The following is a 27,585-nucleotide window of genomic DNA, read 5'->3' on the forward strand; positions in this document are numbered from 1 at the left end:
GCGGTCCACTGGTCACGCGGATTCGGCAGCGTTTCTGCGGGGGATCTGCTGGTCCCGCGCCTTCGGCGTACCCACTGCCAAATTGCTGCCGAAGCCGCGGGACCGGCGGACCTCCCACAGGCATGCTGCCGAAGCCTGCATGACTGCCACCCTCACGGTGACTGACATGCCCCCCCCATGGCTTGCCACCCCAGGCATGCACTTGCTGTGCTGGTGCTTGGAGCCGCCCCTGGTTGCAGGGCCAAATTCCACTCTGTTGGAGTAACCTCATTGTGACCAATGACAGGGACAGATTCTGCTCTCAGATACACCAGTGTAAATGCAAAATGACTCTCAACTTCAGTGGGATTACTCCATATTTAAACCATTCTAGAAAAATCCTCCCAACAAATTATTACCATCCCCGTGAGTTTGCAAATAGAGAAACTCAGTCAGAGGCAGGTTGTGATTTGCCCAAAACAACTGAGGGAGTCAGTGCTAGAGCTGGGATTAATTCTTGGCCTTTTGTGATTCCCAGGGCTATGCTCCAACTACTTATCCATACATCACTTCATCACCGGAAACAGTACAATATGTGATAATAAAACATGTACAGCAATGAAATTCTCTAAATATTCATTACACATTCGTGATGCTTTTCATTTCTACTTGGTCAGTGCACCTACTAGTAGATTGACTTGTGTCAGACTGCTGGAGAACAAAGAAATCCTGCCTCCTGAAGATGGCCCCCAAAATCTTCTTTAAGTGTAACCTGAACCGTTTGTTCACAAAAGCATACAGCATGGGGTTGAGGCAACAATGAATAAAGGCAAGGCTCTCAGTCACTTGCATAGCATAGTCCAAGTGCTTGCTAGCTTCACAACCCTTAATCACATGGAGCTTTTGCAACAAATGCAGAAAGAGGGTAATGTTGTATGGGAACCACAGCACAAAGAAAACCACCACCAAAATAACGACCAGGCGGAGAGCCCTCTTCTTGCCAGGAGACATTAATGCAGTGAGGACACAAGCTACGCGGGAGTAGAAGAACACCATACAAAGGAATGGAAGGAAGAAGCCTAGCAAGATCTGCTGGAATTGAAAGAGAAGCTGCCAGATGGAGTTGTGCAGGCCATAGTCGAGGTGGCAAACTTGTCTCCCATTGTGGAGATCCTGCACTTGCATGAAGATAAAATCAGGAATAGACAGCACTATGGAAATAACCCACACCACTGAAGAGATAAGGAAGCTTTTTCTTGGGGCCCTTAAGTTTTTATTGGACCAAGCATGAACAATCTCCAGGTATTTGTCCAGACTCATGCAGCTGACGAAGAAGATGCCACTGTAGAAGTTGGTGGTGTAGATGACACTTATGATCTTGCAGAAGGCATTCCCAAACACCCACTGAGACGCTGCATATGTGGCCCAGAAGGGAAGGGTTACCACGAAAAGAAGATCTGAAACTGTCAGATTCAGCAGATACACCTCGGTCATCTTCTTGTTCTTGGTATATTTGATCAAGATGGCAAAGAGTAGACAGTTCCCAGCCAATCCAAGCAGAAACACTATTGTATAGAGCACTGGCAGGAACACCTTGCCAAACACCTTGACATTTTCCTTTGTGCAAAGCAAAAACTGGATGTAATCCTCCTCCTCTAAGTATTGGTACTCGTAGTCAGTCAGGTTGACTGGGTAATCGGTGGTATGCGGCATGGCAGACACTGGTACTGTTGCCACCCTTAGTGGTAAACTTTTCAAGAGACCCCTCTGTAACATTCTGCAATAAAAAAGTGAAAGGACCAATAGTGCATTTCAAAAGATATTTTGATCTACATACGAAAAGTGAGGTTTGCATGTGTTAGCCAAAAGGGCTCGTTTCCCCCCGGAGCTTACCTAATTACACCAAGGAGGCACGGAAGACAGGAAGACGGGTACCACTCCCTTTATTGATCGGTCAGCTGAGCGGGTGCTCTCATCGGCTAGTGCCAGAAGAGAGACACACCTTACATGGCCAAAAGGCCCATTTTTATAACCAGTAACAAACAACTTCGCCTACGTCCTTTTACGACATTTGGCTGACCTATAGAACCTGTAAATGTATCTATAGGGAATAATGGAGTACACAGGAGTACACACTTTGAGGGGAAACAAGATACATACAGCTGTTGGGGATACATTTGTCATCCTGAAGGGTACAGCTGCTGAGGATACATTTGTTATCTTAAAGAAGAAACAAGATACATCTATTGACCTTTTGTACTACATACTTTGGAAACAAATATGGGAAAGCAACTACATTTAGGAAGCCAAGCGAACTGATAAGCGAAGAGCTGACATAGGCCTTTGTTCTATTTAGTTCTTTAAGCTTTCCAACAGTTCTCCCCCCTTAAAAGCATTTTAAGAGCCCTAAGACCCCCACTCTTCAGCCTCTGCTGGCCGGTCTTCTGGCCAGTATAATGTCATTATCTATTGATACATAACGTGATTAGCCATTCGTCGGACCACTGCAACCAAGCAAGGGGTGAAGCAAGCTAGGGTTAAGAGGGTGGTTACAAAGAATATAAAAAGGAGAAAACCTTTCCGTAGCCATCCCACCTGTGGCAACCAGGAAGTAAACCAATCTGTGTCCCACCCACCCCAGGTTTGGACTGGGACATGGGCTATTTTCCGCATCTCCTTCGTTAGCTGTTTCACCGCCTGCCCATTGTCATCTATTTGTAGGCAACAATTGGACTCATTTAGTTTTGCACAGAGTCCTCCTTCTTCTGCCAACAAATAATCAAGGGCTATATGGTGTTGCAGGATTGCATGCCTCATTTGAGTTGATTGATCAGCCAAAAGATCCAGTGCTGCAGCCGTTTGGTTGGTCAATATTTCCAAAATAGCCTGCAGCCTAACGATTCAGTTTAGATTATAAATTGGTTCCCTGGCCCCTGTTATTAGTTCACTAGGGTTCCAAGTGGCCGGGCCATAATGTTTGATGATTCTTTCAGGAGGCCATTCCTGAGCTCCCCAGGCTTGGGAGCTCCCGGCAGTCAAAGTGGAGTCCACAAACCATTTTTCTCTAACTAGGTCATCATATACTTTAATTCCCAACTTCCTTCCCTGGCGTTGAGGCAATAGAAAGAATAGGGGTTTAATATACCCCACATAACATACTCCTGACCAGTTTGGAGGCAATCTGCGATAAGCATAGGATCCACAGATCCAATAATGGCCTTTCAGGGCCCAGGTCCCATTAGCAAAGGGGCCATCCCAAGTCTCGGGGTAGTCCTCGGGGCCCAGTTCCTCATAATACAAAGGGTTACCTGTTTCTAGGGGCCCCCCGAGTACAATAGACGTGCCGTCAGGATTACAGTAGTCACATTTCCATGCCCCAGCCCCTGCCTTCCACGCACAATTACAGCCAAAATTTGGGTTATTGGTACTAGACCAAAACTGTTTAAAATGCGTCACTCAGGTTCCATTAGGGTGTTGCCATGCCCACTGATACCATCGTACCACGTGATCCTTACTGGTGGTACTATCTCGTGGGCAACTTAAAAAGAGGGCATCGAAGAACCCATCCTGTCCTACCGCCTTGCAGCCTGCACCTGTATGGTGTTGATAGGAGCATTTTACCCAGCTATTATTAGTAAGCTTTACATGGGTTTGGTTCCATCGTCCTTGATATTTAGAGCAATCATACGGGTAACAGTTTGGATCATAGCAATCGAATCCTAAAGATAGAGTCCAGTTACATTTACTCTCTCCTACATACTTTCCTTCGCGTCTTGTTCGATTAAGGCAGAAGATACCCATCCCAGTAGAATAGAGTCGCCAAGGGTTACTATCCTCGGTCCACCTCCCCGTGCCGTCATGCACTATGCTTAAGTTACTCAGCCACCATTTGGGCTGGACTGGTTGGGCCACCCAGGGCCACTCATTCAATTCTCCCGGACCGCCACACACCCAACAATTAGTAAGGTTAAAGGAACGTGCTATTATCTCCCCTAGTTGTAAAAACCTATTTTCCCAACCATAAGAATAATTGAGTACATAAAACAGAAACAGAAAGAACAACTTCATTGTTTCTTCCTTTTGAACAGTCCTTTTAGTCCTTCTAGTCCTTGATACTCCCAGGTAGAGTCTTCACCTGTGCCACCCTGGGCTTCTGGAGCCGGGGCGGGCAGGGGGACGTTGTCCTCTTCGGTCGATTCGCCCTCCGGGTTCGAATCCAGGAACCGCTTTACCCGCGTATAATGTGTCCACTTGTCACTCCCAAGAACCTTAACGGCAGCCTGGCTGATGAGCGAAACAGTGTGCGGGCCGTCCCACTGCGGCGTGAGGGGATCACGCTTCCACTTTTTGATTAGGACTTGGTCACTGATCTGGAATGAATGCACGAGTTGATCCAAGGGAAGAGTCTGGAAAGGTGCCGCGTATCAATGTAGCTGTAACAAAACAGATTGCAGCGCAGAAACCTGCTTCCACAAGGAGTCACTCCCTACCTCCCAGGTTACATCCTCTCGGAACCCCGGGATGAGTACTCGGGGAGGGAACCCAAAAACCAGTTCAAAGGGTGAAAGTTTAAGACCTTTATGTGGGGCCCTTCGAATGCGTGTAAGGGTGAGTGGCAGGGCATCAGGCCACTTTAAACCGGACTCCATACACAGTTTAGTGAGAGTATCCTTGAGAGTCCTATTCATTCTCTCCACTTGGCTCGAGCTCTGCGGCCTCCAAGGTGTATGCAATTTCCATTGGATACCGAGGGCCCGCGATACTTGTTGAACCACTTGGGAAATAAAATGGCTTCCCCGGTCTGATTCAGTTGCTTCGGGGAGATGAAAGCGAGGAAGTATTTCATGCAACAGGGCTTTGGTGACCACCTGGGCCTGACAATGCCGGGTGGGGTAACACTCTACCCACCCAGTAAGTTGGTCAACAAAAACAAGCAGGTACTTATAGCCCCTACAAGGGGGCACTTCAGCAAAGTCCACTTGCCACCTCTGGAAAGGGTAAGCAGCCCAGGGCCGGCCTCCCATTGGGGCAGGAAGGCCACACCCCTTTTGGTTCGTTCGCTGGCAAACGGAACAGTTATTAACAATTCTTTGGGCTTCCATATGTATACCCATTCCCCTAAGGGACTGGGTGGCCAAATCGACCATTGCTCCCGACCCCATGTGGCCTTCCTTATGTAAGGACCGAAGGATCTCCTGGAGTACTGGTCTAGGTACAAAAATCTCTCCCCCAGGTAACCTCCACCATCCAGAGGAAACCTGTTGGGCCCCTGTGGCTTGCGCGTGGGACACTTCCTCTACTGTATAGTGGGGGGCAGGGGTTTTAGCTTCTGTATCTTGGATTAAGAGAAGCCATGCAGCTCCTTCACGTGCGGCTTCTTTCGTAGCTTGATCAGCCAATCGATTGTATTTACGCTGTTCAGTCTCAGGGGCCCTTCCATGTGCACACACATGTATCACAGCTACTCGGAGGGGAAGCATCAGGGCCTCAAGGAGTGACTTAATAAGGGTCCCATGGGCAATTCTTTGGCCTGAAGCCGTAATGAATCCTCTTTCTTTCCACAGGGTCCTGTGGGCATGCACTACCATGTACACATAACGACTGTCGGTGTACAGATTAATAGTCTTCCCAGCTCCTAATCGGAGAGCCTCAATAAGAGCCACCAGCTCTGCTGCTTGGGCGGATAAATTGGGGCTAAGCCTAAACTTGTACACTTCTTTATTCTTAACTACGACGGCTGCTCCTGTATATCGCTTCCCATCTACTACGTAACTCGATCCGTCAACGTATCCTTCGATATCGGGATTGGGCCAGGGCAAGTCCAAGAGATCAGGGCGAGGTTTAGTCTCTTGTTGCAAGACTTCAATACAGTCATGAGTGGGGCTGGTCCTACAGGGAACCTGAGGATCAGGCAATAAGGTAGCCGGATTAAGGGAACCAACTGTCTTGAAAGTCAGGTTGGGGGCCAGCAAAAGCCCCACCTCATATCTAGTATGCTGGCTGGGATTTAGATGCCTTTCCCCTGCTCCCATCCCCAGTATCTGGGGTACCCCGTGGGGCGCCACAACTTCGGTATCCCCACCCAAAGTCAATTTTTCAGCCTCCTGTATGAGAAGAGCAGTTGCGGCAACAGCCCGCAAACAAGCCAGCCAGCCTTTGGCAACTGGGTCCAATACCTTTGAGTAGTAACCAATAGGTCGCCAGGTTGGTCCCGACCTTTGGCACAGGACTCCAGACGCCACCCCTCCTCTCTCATGAACGTAGAGGGTGAATGACTTCCGGGGATCCGGGAGAGCTAAAACAGGAGGCTGAACCAAGGCCCCTTTAAGCTCTTGAAATGCTTTTTCTTTTTCTTTGGTCCATGTCCAACGGAGCAGATCTTCTTTAGTAAGGGACTCATACAGTGGTCTGGCTTTCCCTCCGTAGTCAGGGATCCAAAGCTGGCAAAAGCCGGTCAGTCCCAGGAAGGCTCTTAATTCTCTGGGATTTTGGGGCCGAGGGCTATCGAGTATAACCTGGATTCTGTCTTTACCCAAGCTATGGCTTCCTTGACAAAGATGATACCCAAGAAAGGTGACTGTTGTTTAACCAACTGAGCTTTTTCCCTGGAAACCTTGTACCCCTGAGCCCCAAGGAAATTAAAGAGCTCTATAGTTTGTTCCTTACAGGATGCCTCTGTTTCGGTACTTAAAAGCAAATCATCACAATACTGGACTATGTTGCACGCAGGATGGCGAGCTAGGAATGGGGCAAGGTCCCTTTTTAGCTGGCTGCCAAAAATCTCAGGTGCACAGGTAAGTCCCTGTGGGACAACGGTCCAAAGATATTGGGCCTTATAGTGGGTATCTGGATCCTCCCATTCAAAGGCAAACAACCTTTGAGATTCCAAATCAAGGGGAATGGAGAAGAAGGCGTCTTTTAAATCTATAACCGAGAACCAGCCATGGTTCTTAGGTACTTGTCCTAAAATCGTATGGGGGTTCGGGACAACTGGGTAGGGGGCTTCTATTAACTTGTTAATCTGTCTTAGGTCCTGCACCAATCGATACTGTCCATTAGGCTTAGGCACTCCCATTATCGGAGTATTGTATGGGGATGTGCCTTCCCTTAGCCACCCGCATTGCACAAACTTTTGAATCAGAGGTTTCAACCTGATTCGAGTGGTTAGCTTAAGGGGGTATTGTCGGATTCGGACTGGGCAACTTCCTTCCTTAAGGGAAATATGCACTGGTAAAGCATTCCTAGCCCGGGCGAAGCCTCCCTCCTCAGCCCAGAGCCTTGGTGTCAACCCCCGGCAGCGGGTTCTCCTCACTCCCCTGATGTGTCAGGGCGGGATTTGTAGCAGCACTCAGGAGGGCCATTTGATAATTAGAGGTTTGTTGTTTAGGGAGCCTAACTTCCATGGTCCCATTCTCAAACGAGATCTCCGCCTGTAATTTAGTAAGGATATCTCATCCTAGCAGTGCAATGGGGCAGGAAGGGCTGCAAACAAACTGATGGGAAATTTGGTGGTCCCCTACTTTCACTAGGAGGGGAAGGGTCTTTTCCAACATTATGTTTTGTCCCTCAATCCCCTGGACTGTAGTACACCCTTGAGCCCTACCTTGGGGAGCCTTAGCGAGGGGAAGCAAACTAAGGGTAGCCCCTGTATCAATAAGGGCTTCGATTGGGCGGCCCTCTACCTTAATTTTTACTGTGGGATCCAGGCTGGCGGCCTGTGCTGCCAGGAGGGGCCGCTGGGTCCCCCGGCCTCCCTATAGGGAGGATCCTTCCCTCGTGCCGCTATAGAAGACGGGCACGGGTGGGGCTCTGTTTTTATATCCCTCCCCCATGGCATGTCGCTGGGGGCATTCATTCTTCCAGTGTCCCTCTTCTTTACAGATAGCGCACTGATTCCGACCCAAGCGGGGGCCCTTTCCCTTACCCGGTGGTCCCGGGCGTCCTTTAGCCTTGCCCCCCTTTTCCTCATTTCCCTCCCGGGTTTCCATCGCCAAAACACGGGCCCCTTTCTTTTGTTCCTCATCGTCTCTGCGATCATAAACCTTCATTGCAATCTCCAAAAGTTCCTCTATATTTTTCCCCGATGCCCCGTCCAATTTTTGCAACTTTTTCCTAATGTCCTCATAGGACTGTCCAATGAAGAGGGGAATCAACACCCGCTTTCCATTGGCATCCTCTGGATCGAGGTCTGTATACCTCCTACAGGTGTTACACAGGCGCTCATAAAAGGCAGCTGGATTCTCATTCTTTTCTTGTCGAATATTATACAACTTGGCCCAATTTGGAGTTTTTTCTAATACAGCGCTTCATTCCTTGTACTATGGCTGCCGCATAGTCGCGGTGCTTCTCTCGACCCCCCGAAGTATCATGCTGCCAATCGGGCGCAGTTTCAGGGAGCCGGTCGGCTATTTCAGACTTGCTCGCTCCTCCTCCTGTAAGCCCCTCGCGTGCTTTTGAGAGGACTAAACGCCTTTCCTCTGCGGTTAGTAGGGTATTTAGAGTGACTCTCATGTCACCCCAGGTAGGATTATGGGCCGAGATCAAAGTTTCAAATACTGCTGTTAATGGGGCAGGATCTTCCGAGAACGGGGGATTCTGGTGTTTCCAATTATATAAATCACTGGTAGTAAAGGGAACATAAAGCATAGTGAGGTTACCCTCAGTGGTTACAGTCTCCCTTAAGGGCATCTGGTATGTCGCATTACCCTTGCCCAAGGGGCTCCTAAAAAGTTTGAACCTTGTGTTTCCAGGGTTATAATCAGATGCCAAGCTCCATTCCTCGGTCTCCCCGGTTTTTCCGGTCTCTCTGGGGCCAGTCTTGGCCCTAGTGCGGCTGGCCACCGGGGAGCTCCCAGGGATCGGGGAGGGCTCCCGATCAGAGGACCCCTGATCACTGGGACCCTTGCTCAATTGTACAGTTAGGGCATTATCCTCAGAGGAAGGGGGGCTGCCAGTTGAAGCTGCCAAAACCGGGAGGCCGGGGTACAACGGGGGAGGGGGCATAGGGTCAGGGGCAGAAGGAATCACAGCCGGCGGACAAGATTCCTTAACAGGGGGACAGGGCTTCTTGACAGGGGCACGGGCCAACAAGGCTCTAATGGCTTGTGCTCTACATTCTCATAGCCATGGGGGAGGATTGGCTATGAGATCCTGCCAAATATCTATATAGGGATACTGGTCCCAGTGCCCATCCCGAGTTACAATGTTATGGACAGCTCGCACAGTTTCTAACTTAAGTGTTCCCCCAGTGGGCCATCCTACCCCAAATGTCGTCCATTCCAAGGTGCAGAATTTTACCAGATCATCTTTACATAATACAATTCCGTAATCAGCCTGGCGTCTAAACGCCGTCCAATTATCCAACATGCATCCTAAGGGTGTCCCGGTAGGCATACTTTGTCCGGACTCCATTACACTTGCGTTTTTAAGTAACCTGGTCACGGGTTCGACTGACTCCCCTTGCGATCAAGATATCCCGGTCACAGGGTTTCCCCTCGCAGGAGTCTTGGTGCGGCTAGAGTCGGTTTAAGTCCTAGACCCGGTTATCACAGTCTCGGCTTCCAGTATACCAATATTACGAAAAACAAAAGTACCCCTCCCAGGAATAAAAGCAAGCCCTGGAGCTGTTCTAAATCCCAGTAGTTGTTCAGCATGGCCCACGGACTAGTGGAGTTAGTAGAAATATTCATTAGCTGCTGCTGACTTTAGTCACCATGACCACAAAACATTTGTCCACTACGATACCTTCCCTTATATGAATCACCTAAAGGGGTCCTTTTACGACATTTGGCTGACCTATAGAACCTGTAAATGTATCTATAGGGAATAATGGAGTACACAGGATACATATATCACTTTGAGGGGAAACAAGATACATACAGCTGTTGGGGATACATTTGTCATCCTGAAGGGTACAGCTGCTGAGGATACATTTGTTATCTTAAAGAAGAAACAAGATACATCTATTGACCTTTTGTACTACATACTTTGGAAACAAATATGGGAAAGCAACTACATTTAGGAAGCCAAGCGAACTGATAAGCGAAGAGCTGACATAGGCCTTTGTTCTATTTAGTCTTTAAGCTTTCCAACACATGCTAAGTAATTTAATATGGAGATTTCTACCTCCACTTGATAGGTTTGAATCTGGCCCAGATTGACAGTGCCTGACCCTCTGCCAGCTGTTTAGTGTCTTATGTTTGGTGGCCCCAGCCCAGTTCCTGGTGGAGATGGCTACATCACCGGTCTCTGCACAGCGTATCAAAAATTCAACAGCCCTGGAGACAAAACTATACTCTTGCCTCTTTGGAGTGGAGCCCTCAGGTCAGGTCTGAGGAACACTGAGGCAGTGTGGGATGCCTGCTGCTCTCCATGCTGTACCTGAGAAGTACATGAGGCCTTATAAAAAGAGAGACAGATGACAGGAACACTATGGCTTCACTGCAAAAAGAGCTGTGCTTTTACGTCAAGATAGCTTCTTGATGTAAAATCCTCATGCAGACAGGGCACAGGTAGTTTTTAGTCCTTGATGTAGCTAGTCAAGATCAACCCTGTTGTTATGATTTGGGGGATCTGTCTGTACAGTGTATGAATTTGTTTGAGATGGTGAACTCTGTATATATGACCACATGAAACTGCAAACTCCATTTTGATTGTAAAGCTGGTCTTTACTTTTCTACTGTCTTTTAACTCCATCTAGAACTAGAATTCCAGTGGGGTGTTGGCACATGGATAACAAAAGAGGGCTGTTGACTTAAAGGGCTCTCCCACTGAAATGGAATAGCTCTGAACAACAGACTGGCTCCCAACCAGGAGAAATGGTTTATCAAGGGAGAGGTTGCCTTGGCAACTTAGTCACCTGGCAGGGGTCTGTGGTCACCTGTTGAGGCTAATGAGGGAGTCACATGATACAGAGACTAGCCGGTTATAAAAAGGGAGGTGCTGATCTATTTGGGGCCAGCTCAGGATGGGGGAGAAGCAACCCACCATGGAGGATCCTATGAAGCAGGGGACTGTGCCTGTACACAGATGGTCCTCCAAGGACTCCCAAGAGAAGGGTGAGCTAATGAGGGGCATTGTGTTGGGATGTTTATGATCTAAATGATCTGTATTCTCTTGTGCTTTATCTGTTATGTGAAAGGGTGAAGGTGTTAGAATCTAGGCAAAGTGTCTGTGTGTGTTCTGTGCTCTGTGGTACTATGTGCGCCCTTGAAGAGCTAAACCAGATGGCTCATAACATCTGGTGGGAGTCTGGGAGAGGGTGTGTTTAAGCTACGGGTCAGTCTGGAGGAGTCAGCACTGAGCCCAGGAGCTAGGCAACTGGACAATGGGGTGCAGCTCTCAGGAGGGTTGCCAGACAAAGAGTCTGCACCTGGATATTATACCTGGGGACACCCCAAAATGGGGCGGTAGGTGGTCTCTGTTCAGGCTCCAGAAGCTTAAAACACGAGTGGACACAACAGCTGGCTTCCCTCACACTAGTCTGGTGAGTGGCCATGGGATGGTGCTGAACTGGGACCTGTGAGACCTCCACCTCCACCTGGGGTAGACCTCAACTAGCTACGATGAGGTAAAAATGATAGTGCCCTGGCTCCTCTAGGATCTTACATTGAGATAACTACCTCTTTTGGGGAATGAAGACTAAGGCCATGTCTACAATTGTAGAGTTTTTGCGCTGTCAGTTTCAACGGGTGATAGTGAACCGATGAAAGAAAAGCGCTGGTTTGTGTACTCACTTCCACAGGCCTCAGAGAGTGTTTACATTTGCAGCACTTCCATCACCGATGAGAGCAGCGCCCTGAGGGCAGCTATCCCACAGTGCAGCTCTCTCCATTTTGACGATGGGCCTTGTGGGAAGGGGTGGAGATGATCACGGAGCATCCTGGTTCCCTGCACAGCCTCCTGTGCCCAAACACTGATTAGCTCCAGTAGCTCAGCATTGCTCCAAGCAGGGATCATCTGCTTCAGGGAGCAGGCATTGTCACCTGGCCAGATAAGTGAGCACTTGCCAAGAAAACAGGAAGGGAAGTTTCCAAGTTCCCCAGGACTTTACATGGGGAGGGGTGGATGTCTGTTTACCTGGCGTCACAGCAGCTGAGCTGCTGGCCAGAGTGGTTGCCTAGGCACTGTCAGTGCTGGCTTTACACTGGCGCCATGGAGCCAGGCCCACACTCAGAAGGGGCCCCGTCCTGCTCTGCTTGCACTGCACCCCGAGAGCCCGCTGGCTTCCCCCATCACCCACCACATACTCCTTTCGGCCTGTCTGCTGGTCGGCCAAGGGCTCCTCTCCACCTCCAGGCCTCACCCTCCAGCTTCTCTCTGCCTTCTGGCCGGACCCCAGTGCACCTCTGGCTTCAGGCAGTCTCTGCTTCCCACCGCCTGTGGAGACCCACCTGTCTCCCTGGAGCTGAGCCACCTGGGACCAGTGCAGAAGCCTGGCCAGGCTCGGTCAGTTTGGGGTAGGGGGGCAGTGTGGGGGGCTTGGCTGGACCCCTCCAGGCAAGTGGTTCCTGAGGGAGCCCGGCCAGGGCAGGCGCTGGCCTGGCTGATCGCACCACTCCTGAGGGGGCTGGGATGATTCCCCGCCTTGGGATCAGCCCTGGCTGCACTGCTGGCTCAGCCCGGCAGACACAGTCGCCTCCCAGCAGGGCCGCTGAGTAAACAGACATCCACCCCTCCCCATGTAAAGTCCTGGGGAACTTGGAAACTTCCCTTCCTGTTTTCTTGGCAAGTGCTCACTTATCTGGCCAGGTGACAATGCCTGCTCCCTGGAGGCAGACCTTAGGGGAGTGGGTCTCTGGAGGGCATGGGAGGGAGGGTGCTGGGCTGTGAGGGGGCAGGGAAGATCTCTGTGTGTTGGGGCACTAGGGAGTGAGGGTTCTGTGTGGGGTGCTGGACAGTTGCTAGGGGCGCTGGGAAGGGGGAATGTGCATTTGTGGCAAGGTCTGGTGGGGGTGCTGGGCACAGTAGTTCCGGGGGGGGGTCTGGCCATAGGGAATTGGGGGGGGGGGTGTTTCGGTGTTGGGGGATGTCTGGTGCGGCATGGGACATGCTGGCAGAACAGGGCCGGGTGGACCATTGTGCGTCTGGCAACTTCCAGTTTGCAAATAGTGCCCTCGCACTGGGCTGGGCAGAATGGGGCCACCCCTGCCATGCCATTGCCCCTGGCCAGCCCCAGGCTCCGGGGACTGACCCCCCCCCCACACCATGCTCCATTGCCCCTGTAGGGGCCCAAAAATATGTTTGGCACTGGGCCCACAAAAGATTAATCCGGCCCTGGCGTACTGTGGGATATCCTGCGGAGGCTAGAAGCTCTGTAAACAGGAAGAACGCGTCTGCACATCACTGCAAAAGCATCACTGGTAAGAGCTTTACACCTCTCATGGAGGTGGTGGGGGGGTTTGCTGTGAAACTTCTGAATTTCACGGTAAAAAGTCATTGGCAAGTGTAGATGCTCCCACCATAGGCGCCGACTTATATGGGCTCCCTGGGGCTTTAGCCCCAGGAATATTCCCAAGCAGGGGCTCTGCTCCACCAATGTTTTCTCCCCTGCCGCCGCCGCCGCCGCCGCCGCCGCCACCGCTGCCAGGGCTGGAGCTTCCTCCCTCCCCTCCCCGCCCTGCCCCAGAGCTTCCCTGCCTGAACGCAGGCAGCGTGTCTCTCTTCCTTGCCGGCGCCGCCGCTGCCTAGCATAACAGCAGTGAGTGCAAGCTGCTGTTGCTCACTGTAGCATCTCAGAGGTGGGGGGCCCTGCTCGGCAGCCCTCTCCTCCTCCCCTCCCCGCCCCGGAGGCTGGAGCTTCCCTGCCTGAACGCAGACAGCGTGTCTCTCTCCCTTGCCTCTGCTGCTGCCGGCTGCTGCCTAAGGGCTAATATAACAGCAATGCAAGCTGCTGTTGCTTGCTGGAGCACCGGCCGGGGGAGGGGAGCGGAGTGGAGGGGGCTGTGCCATGCTTGGCAGCCCTCCCCTCCCCCTACCTGGAGGAGACGCAAAGGGGACTTCCGGCCAGGACTCGGAGACTGACCTCACTCACCTGAGCAGCTGCTGGGGCTTCCGCGAGTGTTTGACCCTATGATTCCCCCCCCAGCCCCAGCCCCCACTCCTGCCCAATGCTGGGGAAGGGGCAGCCCCATGCCATCCCCTCCCACCATCCCCCAGTGAAGCTACAGTGAGGGGCAGCAGGCTGCAGCCTGCAGCAGGGGTCAGGGAGGCAGGAAGCCATATGTGAAGGCAGTGCCCCTCCCCTCCAGCACTCACCCACCACAGGGCAGATGGGGGAGGGGATTCATAGACCTACCTGAGCAGCTGGGGCTTGGGTGAATTTTATGACACCCTGCTCCCCTGCCCCACAGCCATCACCGTGCAGACCCCACTTCTGCCCCATGCTGGGCAAGGGGCAGCCCCATCCACAGTGAAGTTATGGTGAGGGGCAGCAACATGGAAGGCCACCTGTGATGGCAACCCCCCCCACCCCCTAATACCCATCATAGGGGAGGTGAGTGAGCTTTCTGGACCTGAGAGGGGGCCTAGGGACATGTGCAGTGACTGTGGGGCAGAGTGAGTGTGCTCTGGGGGGTAGGGGGGGAGAGGAGGGGTCCCTCCCCTGGAGCTTGCTGCTGCCAGTGGTGGTGATGGGGAGTCTTCTCTGGCCCTAGCCCTGGGGCAGCCTGTCTGCACCCCAAGTTCCTCCTCCTCAGCCCTGCCTCACCCCAAAGCCTGCACCCCCACCACCGAGCACGCTCCTGTACTGTGAACCCCTCATCCCCAGCCCCACCCCAGAACCCTCACCTGAGGGGAAAAACATGCAACTTAAATTTGGTGGTCAGTTTGGAGTATCATTGTATTTAGCACAATATTTGATTATTTTACACCCTTCAAAGTATGTAACTGGTCGTATACAGGTGTTTTCTCTGAATACTGTCTGTGTGCCTCAGTTTCCCCAATGCATTTCTTAAGGCTCTAGATGGTGGGATAAGGGGGTGTGATTGTTGTAAAGCCCTAGAGGGCCAGTGTGATGCTGTCTCCACAGAGAATGGCCGACACCCTGTCTCCAGGCAACTGATGGCCTGGGCCACTCTCCTGCAAGGTGCCAACTGAAGATGTTTGCAGTATCATTGTATTTAGCACAATATTTGATTATTTTACACCCTTCAAAGTATGTAACTGGTCGTATACAGGTGTTTTCTCTGAATACTGTCTGTGTGCCTCAGTTTCCCCAATGCATTTCTTAAGGCTCTAGATGGTGGGATAAGGGGGTGTGATTGTTGTAAAGCCTTAGAGGGCCAGTGTGATGCCATCTGCACAGATAATGGCTGCAACCCTGCCTCCAGGCAACTGATGGCCTGGGCCACCCCCCTGCAAGGTGCCAACTGAAGGTGTTGGAGAACAAAGAGATCAGGTGGCCTCCTAATGCCTGGAAAAGAGACAAAGGCCAGAGGAGGGAGTATCAGTGCCTGTGCAGACTTCCGGGAAGCGCATGGTGTGGAAGGGGATGCTGGGATGCTTTGGAACAACTCCATACAAAGCCAGTCAGGACTCTGGGGGAGCCTCCTCTCTCGGAGCATACTGTCTCCAGGGCAAGAAGCTTACACCTTCCTGGGTCTGACTTCGGAGCATTCAGCATGCCCTTCCACACCATGCACTTTCCGCAGCGAGTGTGCCCAGGTAGGTCCTGGGGCAACCAGAGGTCCCTGCACCCCAACTCCGCAGTCAGATGTGACTCTCAGCCAGACAGTAAAACAGACAGAAGGTTTATTAGATGACAGGGATACAGTCTAAAACAGAGCTTGTAGGTACAGAAAACAGGACCCCTCAGTCAGGTCCATCTTGTGGGGTAGGGAGCCCAGACCCAAGTTCTGGGCCTCTCCCGACTTCCCCAGCCAGCTCCAAACTGACACTCCCTCATCTGGCCTTTGTGTCTCTTCCAGACAAGGAGGCCACCTGATCTCTTTGTCCCCAACACCGTCAGTTGGCACTTTGCAGGGGAAACTGAGGCACCCACACAGTATTCAGAGAAAACATTAAGAACATTCCCACTTTGTCACAACAGGTGCAACAAAATTTAATACCGTATATTGAAGCAGGCAAGTGCTGCTTCTGACTTTCCACTTTTAATTGACCGTTGTAATCTTGTGGTGCTGATGCATTGTAGCTTCCTTTTATATCAGCTTACAGGGTAAGAGTGGGGGGGGCACCATTTTGGGCCCCACCAAAAATTATACGAACCTGCCGCCTATGGCTCCCACGGTTTTTGTGCAAAAAAGGGACTTTTTCTGATTTAAACCATAGAGATCTCTTTTTTGCTGCTACTTTGTGGGGGTCCATAGTGAGTCCTGTCAGGGAAATGACATTACCCAGGAACATAAGAACATAAGAATGGCCATACTGGGTCAGACCAATGATCCATCTAGCCCAGTAACCTGTCTTCCAACAGTGGCCAATGCCAGATGTTTCAGAGGGAATGAACAGAACAGGCAATTATTGACTGATTCATCCTCTGTCATCCACTCCTGGCTTCTGGCAGTCAGAGGCTAGGGAATCCCAGAACATGGGGTTGCATCCCTAACGATCTTGGCTGGTAACCATTGATGGACCTATCCTCCATGAACTTATTTCTTTCTTTCTTTTTTAAACTGTTATACTTTTGGCCTTCACACCATCCCCTGGCAAAGAGTTCCACAGGTTGACTGTGTGTTGTGTGAAGAAATACTTCCTTTTGTTTGTTTTAAACTTGCTGCCTATTAATTTCATTGGGTGACTCTGATTTTTCTGTTATGTGAAAAGTAAATAAGATTTCCCTATTCACTTTCTCCACACCATTCATGATTGTATAGACCTCTGTCATATTCCTCAATCAGACGTCTCTTTTCCAAGCTGAAATGGCCCAGTATTTTTAATCTCTCCTCATATGGAAGCTGTTCCATACCCTTAATCATTTTTGTTGCCCTTCTCTGTACCTTCTCCAATTCTAATATATCTTTCTTGAGCTGGAACAACCAGAACTGCATTCAGTATTCAAGATATGGGCATACCGTGGATTTATATAGTGTCCTTGTGATATTTTCTGTCTTATTATCTATCCCTTTCCTAATGGTTCCTAACATTCTGTTAGCTTTTCTGTTTTCAGAAAACTATCCATGATGACTCCAAGATCTTTCATAAGGAGTAACAGCTAATTTAAAACCCATTGTTTTGTATGTATAGTGGGATTACGTTTTCCATTACTTTGCATTTATCAACACTGAATTTCATCTGCCATTTTGTTGTCCAGTCACCCAATTTTGTGAGATCCCTTTGTAAGTCTTCACAGTCTGCTTTGGACTTAACTATCTTGAGTAATTTAGTATCATCTGCAAATTTTGCCACCTCACTGTTTACCCCTTTTTCTAGATCATTTATGAATATTTTGTACAGCACTGGTCCCAGTAGACATCTCTGCAGGGTCGCCACTATTTATCTCTTTCCATTCTGAAAACTGATCATTTATTCCTAACCTTTATTCCCTATCTTTTAACCAGTTACTGATCCATGAGAGGACCTTCCCTCTTATCCCATGTCTTATGCAGCTTACTTTGCATAAGAGCCTTTATGCAGCTTTACTTTGCATAAGAGGGACCTTGTCAAAGGCTTTCTGAAAGTCCAAGTATACTATATCTACTGGATCACCATTGTCCATGTTTGTCGACCCCCTCAAAGCGTTCTAATAGATTGGTGGGGCATGATTTCCTTTTACAAAAGCCATGTTGACTCTTCCCCAACAAATCGTGTTCATCTATGTGTCTGATAATTCTGTTCTTTACTATAGTTTCAACCAATTTGCCTTGTACCAAAATCAGTCTTACCAGCCTGTAATTGCCAGGAGCTTTGTTTAAAAATTGGTGACACATTAACTATCCTCCAATCGTCTGGCACAGAAGCAGATTTACCTGATCGGTTACGTGCCACAATTGAGTCCCACCAAAGCAGTGCTGTTTGTTATGGGACCGATTGTGCATGCTGCTTCCCAGAGTAGGTTTTGATCCTTCCAGGAGACTGTCATACCCTCATCCACAGACACAGTAAAGAATGGCAGTGTCTAGCTAAGATGACAAGATTAAGGGAGAGAAGAGGCTGTAATTATCCCAGGACCTGCTCCAAAGCACCTTCAAATCATTGGAGAGACCCCCATTGACATCTGAGCTTTGGTTCAGGCCCTGTGTGAAATGGGCCAGGAGGCCTCATGTGCCCACTGCTACATGCTTTGGGGTAGGTCTACATTGCATTCAGGAGGGGTGACTGCAGGATGTGTAGGCAGATGTGGGCAGGCTTTGATCAAGTAGCTTGCCAAAAACAGCAGTGTAACCCACAGTGGCATAAGCTAGCTGCCCAAGCAGATACCCTCCACCCCCACAGGGTCCCAGAGCTCCGGCTCCAGCCCAAGCCCAAACATTACACAGCAGTTTCTCAGCCCTAGAGCCCACGTCAGCTGACCTAGGCCAGCTGTGGGTTTTTTTATCCCTGTGTCGATGTACAGTAAGAATCTAGGATCTGGTGCAAAGCCCACTGAAGTCAGTGGAAAGATTCCCATTAACTTCAGTGAGCTTTGGCTCAGGCTCCAGTATAGCTAATGAACCATCTGGTACAAAAGAAGAAATATTTTTCAGAGGTTCAAATTTAAAATAAAATTAACTTACAAATGCTTTCTCCTGATCATCTCCTGTTACCGTCCAGCCAGCTGACTCTGCTGTAGCAGCTTCTCTGCTGATCGCTTTGGCAGCTAACAGATAAGGGAAGGAAATGGGACAGGAACCGGACAGGGCTTTTTGCTTAATTGCACAGAGCACAGTGACCTAAACATAATTCATAGAATTTAAGGCCAGTAGGAACCATGAGGCTCATCTAGTCCCACTTCATGCATAACACAGTCCACAGACAATAACATCAAGCCCATAACTTCTGGTTGAGCTATTGCAGCTTTTCGAAAGCCATCCAGTCTTGATTTAAAGAGTACAAGTGATGAAGAATCCACTACATCCCACATTTCACTAGTTCAGTGGTCGGCAACCTTTCAGATGTGGTGTGCTGAGTCTTCATTTATTCATTCATTTATTCACTCTAATTTAAGGTCTTGCGTGCCGGTAATACATTTTAACGTTTTTAGAAGGTCTCTCTCTATAAGTCTATAATATATAACTAAACTATTGTTGTATGTAAAGTAAACAAGTTTTTTTTAAATGTTTAAGAAGCTTCATTTAAAATTAAATTAAAATGAAGAACTTACCAGTTTAGTGCAGTGGTTCTCAACCCTGGGGCAGGGCCGATGCAAGGATATTTTGCACCCTAGGCAAAACTTCCACCTTGTGCCGCCCCGCCCCAGTGCACATCGGTTCACCCTACCCACCCCCTGAACTCCCCTGGAGGGTGCACAGCCCCCCCCCATGCCCCGAGAGCCCTCCCCATCCCGGTGGCTCCCGCCCTGAATCCACTCACTGGCTTTGCCAGGCTTGGGCCGCTGCAGCAGCTTGGCAGGGAGGCACCGGAGAACCAGAGCGTCCTGCTTGCAGCAGCAGCAAGCCCCAGCCATGGAGGAGCCGGCGCGGTGCAGAGGGGCAGCAGCCCTGCAAAGGCGGCGCCGCTGCTAGCAGGGAGCTGCTGCGCCCCTCCCGCCCCTCCAACCCAGGCTGAGACCCGGCGCCCCCCCAGGGGCTCTTGCAGGCTGCAGTGGATGTATGCGGACGCCAGCCCCCGTGCACCCCTCGGCTCCTCCCTTGCCTAGGGTTACCATATTTCAACAATCAAAAAAGAGGGGAGAGCCCTGTCCTAGTCCCGCCCCCATCCACTCCTTCCTACTTCCCACCCCGATTGCCCCCGTCAGAACCCCCAACCCACCCCTCTCCTTGGCCCCTACTGCCCCCTCCTGGGACCCCTGCCCCTAACGGCCCCCCAGAACCCCACCCCCTCCCCCAGCCTCCCTGCTCCTTGTCCCCTGACTGCCCCTCCTGAGACCCCCCCACCAACTGCCCCCTAGGATCCTACCCTCTACGTGTCCCCTGGCTGCCTCAACCCTTCTCCACACCCCCACCCCCAGCATACCTCCGGGACTCCCACGCCCCATCCAACCACTCCCTGCCCCCTGACAGGACCCCCAGAACTCCCGACCCATCCAATCTTCCCCCTGCTCCCTGACTGCCCCCCGGACTCCCCTTACCATGCTCATGTCGGTCAGACGCTGGCTCCACGTGGAGGCAAAACTCCACGTGGGGTGCTGAGGCAGTGAGAGGGAGAGAGCTGCGGGAGGGGCAGTGGCGGCGGCAGCTCACACTTCCGGGAGCCGCAGAACCTGAGCGCGGTGAGGGGGGAGCCGGGGGGCACACCTGCCTGGGCTTCAGCCCGGTGCCCCCCCAGGGGGGCTCCTGCGGCGGATGCATGCGGGCGGTGGTTCCCATGTGCCCCTTGGCTCCCCCCTCACCGCGCTCAGGCTCTGCGGCTCCCGGGAGAGTGAGCCGCCGCTGCTGCCACCCCTCCTGAAGCAGGCTCAGGCCCCGCGCCCCAGCGGCTCATGCTCCTGGGAGCCACAGAACCCGAGCATGATGAGGGGAGAGATGGGGGGCGCACCTGCCACCAGTCTAGGTCCCGGCCGCTGGCCCCGCTCAGCCTCCTGCCAGCCTGGGGTTCCGTCCAGTCAGCCGGCAGCGGGCTGGGTGGGGCCGGTGGCCAGGATCCTGGATGGCAGCTGCGTGCCACACAAAATCGGCTTGCGTGCCACCTTTGGCACGTGTGCCGTAGGTTGCCAACCCCTGCACTAATTACCTTCACTGTTAAAAATTGATACCTTTCCAGGATACAGTGCCCTGTCTTATAAATGTGATTTACAGTCTTTGTTCCTAGATGTACGACTTCACATTTGGCTGTCTGAAAACACATTTTGTGCAAATGAGCCCACTGTGCCAAGCAATCCAGGTTAGTCTGTATAACTGATCTGTCTCCATTATTTTACCAGCAATTTCATATTTTCTTCACTGACACAGATATTGAATAGCATTGAGCCAAGAACAGATCTCTGCACAGCACCACTAGAAACACCCTTATTTGGAGGATGATTTCCCTATTGGCAGTTATTTTCTGCAGTTAATCAGCTTTCAGTCCATTTAATATGGTCTATATTGATTTTGGATAGTGCTAAAAAATTGTATCTGAATGTCACTTGGGACTAAGTGGAATGCCTTACAGCAATCTAAGTATGCTATTCATGGTTAGCATTTTCAACCAAAACTGTAATCTCATCAAAAAACAGTGTTACGTTTGTTTGGCAAGACTTATTTCTCATAAAACCATGTTGATTGGCATTAATTATGCTACCATCCTTGAATTCTTTGCTGATTAAAATCCATATCAACCTTTCCATGATTTTGCCCAGGCTCAATGTTAGGCTAATTGGTCTATAGTTTCCTAGGTCATCCCATTTACTTGTTTTTAAATAGTAGTACAACATTTGCTTTTTTTGAGTTCTCTTGAACTTCCTCAGTGTTCTAAGATTTGTTAAAAATCAGCATTAATGGTTAGCGAGATCCTCAGCCAATTCTTTTAATACTCTTGGGTCTGTGTCATCCAGTCCTGCAAATTTGAAAAAGTTTAACTTTAGTAGTTGCTGCTTAACATCTTCCCTAGTTAATGATAGAATATAAAGTATTTCATTATCACTTGAAGTTATGAATACGTCATCCTGCTTCTTTCTGAATACAGAACAGAAATATTTATTGAATACTTCTGTCTCTTCTGCATCATGATTGAAGAGGTCTGTCAGTTAAGGCCCTGGACTTGGATTCAAAAGATATAGAGTTGAGTCCGACCTCTGCCACTGGCTTCCTATCTGACCTTGGGCAACTCATTTAATCTCTCTGTGCCTCAGTGCCTATTTGTAAAGGCACAGCAAGGGGAGGGATAGCTCAGTGGTTTGAGCATTGGCCTGCTAAACCCAGCATTGTGAGTTCAGCCCTTGAGGGGGCCATTTAGGGATCTAGGGCAAAAATTGGTCCTGCTAGTGAAGGGAGGGGGCTGGACTCAATGACCTTTTGAGGTCCCTTCTAGTTCTAGGAGATTGGTATATCTCCAATTATTATTATTAAAGTGGGGACAGTAATATTTCCTTTTATCTACTTTTTGTCTGTCTGGTCTATTTAGACTGTAAGCTCTTCATAGTGGGGATTGTCTCTTACTATGCGTATGTAAAGCAGATGCGAGTTCTGGATGCTTCTCTAATGCTGCTGCTAATACTAAGAGACTTCCCTTCTAAAGCTGCCTGCTGCTGCATCCAGAAAATTGGAGCAATTTTATGCCATTTCTCAATATTTTGAGGAAATTCCACCTCCCCAGAGTCAATGATCCATTTAATCTCCAAAGTTCACATGTGCTGAATTTTGTAAAAGCCACCGGAAGAAGTGCCCCATAGCACAGCCCGGCCCTCAGTGAATGGAGGAAGCCTGGCTGTGGAACAGCAGCACCACGAGTCACTGGGCCTGGTTCTCACTTATGTCAAGCCCCTTTTACACCACTCTGAGCCTTAAAGTGGGTGGAAACAGCTACCTGAGAATAGCTGGGGAGGGATAGCTCAGTGGTTTGAGTGTTGGTCTGCTAAACTCAGGGTTATAAACTTAATCCTTGAGGGGGCCATTTAAGGATCTGGAGCAAAATCAGTAGCTGGTCCTTCAAGTGAAGGCAGTGGGCTGGACTTGATGACCTTTTGGGGTCCCTTCCAGTTCTATGAGATAGGTATATCTCCATAAAAACAACTAACCCCAGCACAGAGGGCCTTCCAAGCCAGGTCAGAGCTCATGTAAGGCGTTTACACTGGTCTGGCTCCCAATCCACAGCATCAGAGGCATGCTGGGAGCATGTTGTGACATTGCACTCCATGTAATTTTATGAAAATATGCTAATGAGTTTGAAGATAATGTAAGTGGAATATGCTTCATGCAAAACGTCTCTTGTAAGGTATCATTACAAAGCTTATAATCCACTGAGTGTGGTCATCCTATTTGTATAAATGTATCATTCTTGTATCTAAAACTAGAAATATGAAATATAACTTTGAGGGCCTATTGTAATTATGCAAAGTGTGGACCATTAATGGGGGTTTGGAATCTTGATGGCTCCCATCAACTAGGACAACTGGTTGTAAATGGCTCTGTTTACTTGCAAGCCTTTCTGTGAGTCAGGCCAGGAAGAATGAAGGCTTGGGGGGTCTCACAGGACTTGTGACCATGTCACCTGGTACTGGAATCCATCTTAAACCTAACCTGGGGCTTTTCCATTTAGAAGGAGGGGTGGGGACCCAGAGAGACAAAAGATTCCTGCCTTGTGCCAAAGCTGTATAAGGGGGTGGAACAGAACAAAGGGGGCTGCAGTCATGAGAGATCCCCTAGCCACCACCTGAGCTGGAACAAGGACTGTACCGGGGAAAAGGATTGGGCCCAGACTAGTCTGTGAAAGAAACTTATTGGAACACCTCTGAGGGTGAGATTTCATCCATAATCAGTTTCTAACTGTATTAGGCTTAGACTTGTGTATTTTGTTTTATTTTGCTTGGTAACTTACTTCGTTCTGTCTGTTATTACTTGGAACCACTTAAATCCTACTTGTTATACTTAAACAAAAGTGATTTTATTCTTAATTAACCCAGAGTAAGTAATTAATACCTGGGGGAGCAAACAGCTGTGCATATCTGTCTATCAGTGTTATAGAGGGTGGACAATTTTGAGTTTACCCTGTATAAGCTTTATATAGAGTAAAACGGATTTATTTGGAGTTTGGATCCCATTGGGAGCTGGGAGCTAGAGACAGAAGCCACTTAAGCTGTTTTCAGTTAAGTCTGCAGCTTTGAGGCACATGGTTCAGACCCTAGGTCTGTGTTGGAACAGACTGGCAGGTCTGGCTCAACAAGACAGGGTTCTGGAGGCCCAAACTGGCAGAGAAAACAGGCTCAGAGGTAGTCTCAGCACATCAGGTGACAATCCCAAAGGGGTTTCTGTAATCTGTGCTGTTTAATTAAGTGCTGTGGAAAGTTGTTGCTGATGCTGCAGTGTTGCATTGCTGTTCTTGGAGCTCTGATGTCACCTGCACGGGCAGACGGTGCAGCATGTTAATTTGCAGTCCTCGATGTTATTAACCAGAGCAAAGAGCTGAGCATCCTTGAACCATAACGACGTCAGTGAAAATTGAGGTGCTCAGCGCCCCCAGGATGGGGCCCTAAGCACCTTCTCCATTGATTTCGGAAGAAGAGCATCTTACTGCTGGCACATATTACTGTGACTCACACCATTTATAGGAAGTCAGGGAAGGTGATGACTCACTTTCCGTTTAGCATGTGCACTCCCGCACCAGGGGAACTGAAATTACTGATGGCAGACCACTGCAGGACTTGCTCGCGTCACAGTCAATCCTATGTGCAAACATCCGCTTCCATCAGGGCCCAGGGTGTTTACAGACCATTGCAACCCCTCGATGTACATCCCAGGAGTCCAAATCATACAGGAAAGTCCTTGCAGTACAGAAGAACGTCTTCTGCACACTGTACTAGGCTGTATCACATTCAGACTCCTTATCTTCACAGCTCTGCCCCTGCCTGCACCTCAGACCTCTGCCCTGCCCCTGGCCTGCTTTCTGCTCATCTGCAGTGCCCATTGCCGTTCCCTATGCCTGGGAAATCCTCCCCGATCGGATGCACCATCCCTTTCCACTTCTCCAAATCCTTCCCAACAGGATTTCCAGCAGGCTTCCCACGTAGACTGCCACCCCAGGCACAGCCCACAGACCCCACTGTCTTACAGTACAGAGCCTCAAAATCCCAAAGAACTGAAGGCCTGATCCATGGAAGTCAATCTGACTCCCATCGACTTCAATGGGCTTTGGGTCAGAACTCAAGGCCCAGATCCTCAAAGGTATTTAGGCACCTCCAATGACTTCTGCATTTATACATTGAGCCAAACAAATACGAATCATACTCCAGACATTGCTACTTACCACCCTTCTCCTTGTACTTGCTAGTTCCAACAAAACATCCTTATCCATTATCCTGTCATCCCAGCCTGATCTTATGAGGGGTCGGTGTGTTCTTGTACCATCTCCTAAGAATCTGTTTACGTAGTTACTTGAGAACTCTGGGTGTTCTTGTACCATCCCCTCAGGTCAGGCATGTGCTTACTTGGTTAGCCAATACCTAGTGTGTTGTTATTTTGCCAAGGCCAGGCCTACTCTGGTTCACAGCCTTCGGTTCACACTGTTAGTTATACCTAGGGCTCCAGCAAGGCCTACAAGAGGGAGTGCAAAGGTGGTTTTCTCTCTCCTTCCATCATGTCTGCCCAAAGCCATGGGATAGAGTAACTGAGAATCTGGCCCGTTGCTGAAAACATGACAGTGCAAAAATGTTAAATGCACTTAACAGTACACACACACACACCCATCAGATACATGCACACACAACTACATCCACACACCCCCCAAAGGGGCATGTACTGTAGTGGGAGACGATACTACAGAAAGTAATTCCATTGTGCAGTGTTGCCAATCCATTTGTGAACAGATGTGGACTCCTGGCTATAAAATGCTCCAAGTGCTGCTGGGAAACTTCTGAAGTGGGTTTAGGATGGGTATAATAAAGAGCGGGGTGGGAACAGTAGAGGAGGAAGGGAAATCTCAGGAGAGCAGAAGAGTATGTTAACTTTGTCTTTATGATCAGCAGTTTGGTCTGGTGGTTAGAGCAAAACTATGGCCCAGCTCAGACTGGGACTCACTGTAAGGCCTTGAGCAAGTCATTTAACCTTTCTGCCTCAGTTTCCCCACTTGTGAAATGGGAATGCTAGTTCGCTTCCTCCCTCATATGGGGTGCTTTGAAGGCTACCGAATGTTTGGATAAAGTGCATTGAAGGTTTTAAGGTGCCATGTAAGTGCTAAGTATAATGCCAGCTCAAGCAGTTTTCGCTGAGCCCAAATTCACTGGAAATGTAATTTCCCTTTTCCAGAAGGAATGCAACATTTGAAATGTCTGAGTTAGAGCCCAGAGGACAGAACAGCCTTGGTAGAGTGTATTTTACCATGCTGGCTTCTCAGCTATCCAAAATGATCTTCTGGGGAGGAGTGTCCATAGCTTCTTTATTAACCAGAGCAAAGAGCTGAGCATCCTTGAACCATAACGACGTCAGTGAAAATTGAGGTGCTCAGCGCCCCCAGGATGGGGCCCTAAGCACCTTCTCCATTGATTTCGGAAGAAGAGCATCTTACTGCTGGCACATATTACTGTGTCAAGTATCAGAGGGGTAGCCGTGTTAGTCTGGATCTGTAAAAGCAATAAAGAATTGCATCTGAAGAAGTGGGTATTCACCCACGAAAGCTCATGCTGCAGAACGTCTGTTAGTCTATAAGGTGCCACAGGATTCTTTATTGCTTTTACATATTACTGTGACTCACACCATTTATAGGAAGTCAGGGAAGGTGATGACTCACTTTCCGTTTAGCATGTGCCAGGGGCGGCTCTAGAAATTAGGCTGCCCCAGGCAGCGCGGTGTGCTGCGCCGCCCTTCCTCGGTCCCGCGGCGGGTCCCCTCTTCCCGCGGCTCCGGTTGAGCTCCCGCGGCAGGTCCACCGGAGCCCCAGGACGAGCGGACCTGCCGCAGGCATGACTGCGGGAGCTCCACCGGAGCCGCGGGAACAGCGAACCTCCCGCGGGCACGGTCCGGCGGCTCCGCTTGAGCTGCCGCAATCATGCCTGCGGGAGGTCCAGCCGAGCCGCGGGACGAGCCCCCCTCCACAGTCATGCCTGCGGCAGGTCCGGTCGTCCGCGGCTCCGGTGGACCTCCCGCAGGCATGACTGCGGCAGGTCCACCGGCCCAGCCTGCCGCCCCCTAGATTTGGCCGCCCTAGGCAACAGCTTGGTTTGCTGGTGCCTAGAGCCGCCCCTGGCATGTGCACTCCCGCACCAGGGGAACTGAAATTACTGATGGCAGACCACTGCAGGACTTGCTCGCGTCACAGTCAATCCTATGTGCAAACATCTGCTTCCATCAGGGCCCAGGGTGTTTACAGACCATTGCAACCCCTCGATGTACATCCCAGGAGTCCAAATCATACAGGAAAGTCCTTGCAGTACAGAAGAACGTCTTCTGCACACTGTACTAGGCTGTATCACATTCAGACTCCTTATCTTCACAGCTCTGCCCCTGCCTGCACCTCAGACCTCTGCCCTGCCCCTGGCCTGCTTTCTGCTCATCTGCAGTGCCCATTGCCGTTCCCTATGCCTGGGAAATCCTCCCCGATCGGATGCACCATCCCTTTCCACTTCTCCAAATCCTTCCCAACAGGATTTCCAGCAGGCTTCCCACGTAGACTGCCACCCCAGGCACAGCCCACAGACCCCACTGTCTTACAGTACAGAGCCTCAAAATCCCAAAGAACTGAAGGCCTGATCCATGGAAGTCAATCTGACTCCCATCGACTTCAATGGGCTTTGGGTCAGAACTCAAGGCCCAGATCCTCAAAGGTATTTAGGCACCTCCAATGACTTCTGCATTTATACATTGAGCCAAACAAATACGAATCATACTCCAGACATTGCTACTTACCACCCTTCTCCTTGTA

At 50.0% G+C, this 27,585-nt stretch overlaps 1 protein-coding gene across 3 annotated transcripts; it reads right to left on the reverse strand.

The window, feature by feature from the left end:
• Positions 1-177: 177 nt before the first annotated feature.
• On the reverse strand, positions 178-27,585 carry ACKR2 (atypical chemokine receptor 2). Of its 3 annotated transcripts, none has more exons than XM_039525275.1 (3): positions 27,570-27,585; positions 18,651-18,733; positions 178-1,756 (listed from the first exon to the last, which is right to left on the reverse strand). In XM_039525275.1, the coding sequence occupies exons 2-3, from the start codon at positions 18,668-18,670 to the stop codon at positions 619-621; spliced, it is 1,158 nt and encodes a 385-aa protein (XP_039381209.1). In that variant the 5' UTR covers positions 18,671-18,733; positions 27,570-27,585; the 3' UTR covers positions 178-618. The 3 variants fall into 3 exon arrangements, with proteins under 3 accessions (XP_039381209.1, XP_039381208.1, XP_039381210.1); XM_039525274.1 differs by lacking the exon at positions 27,570-27,585 and adding an exon at positions 24,976-25,073; XM_039525276.1 differs by lacking the exons at positions 18,651-18,733; positions 27,570-27,585 and adding an exon at positions 1,873-1,944.

This window comes from Mauremys reevesii, linkage group 2 (assembly GCF_016161935.1).
Source record: "Mauremys reevesii isolate NIE-2019 linkage group 2, ASM1616193v1, whole genome shotgun sequence".
In the NCBI taxonomy this organism is placed as follows: domain Eukaryota; kingdom Metazoa; phylum Chordata; order Testudines; family Geoemydidae; genus Mauremys; species Mauremys reevesii.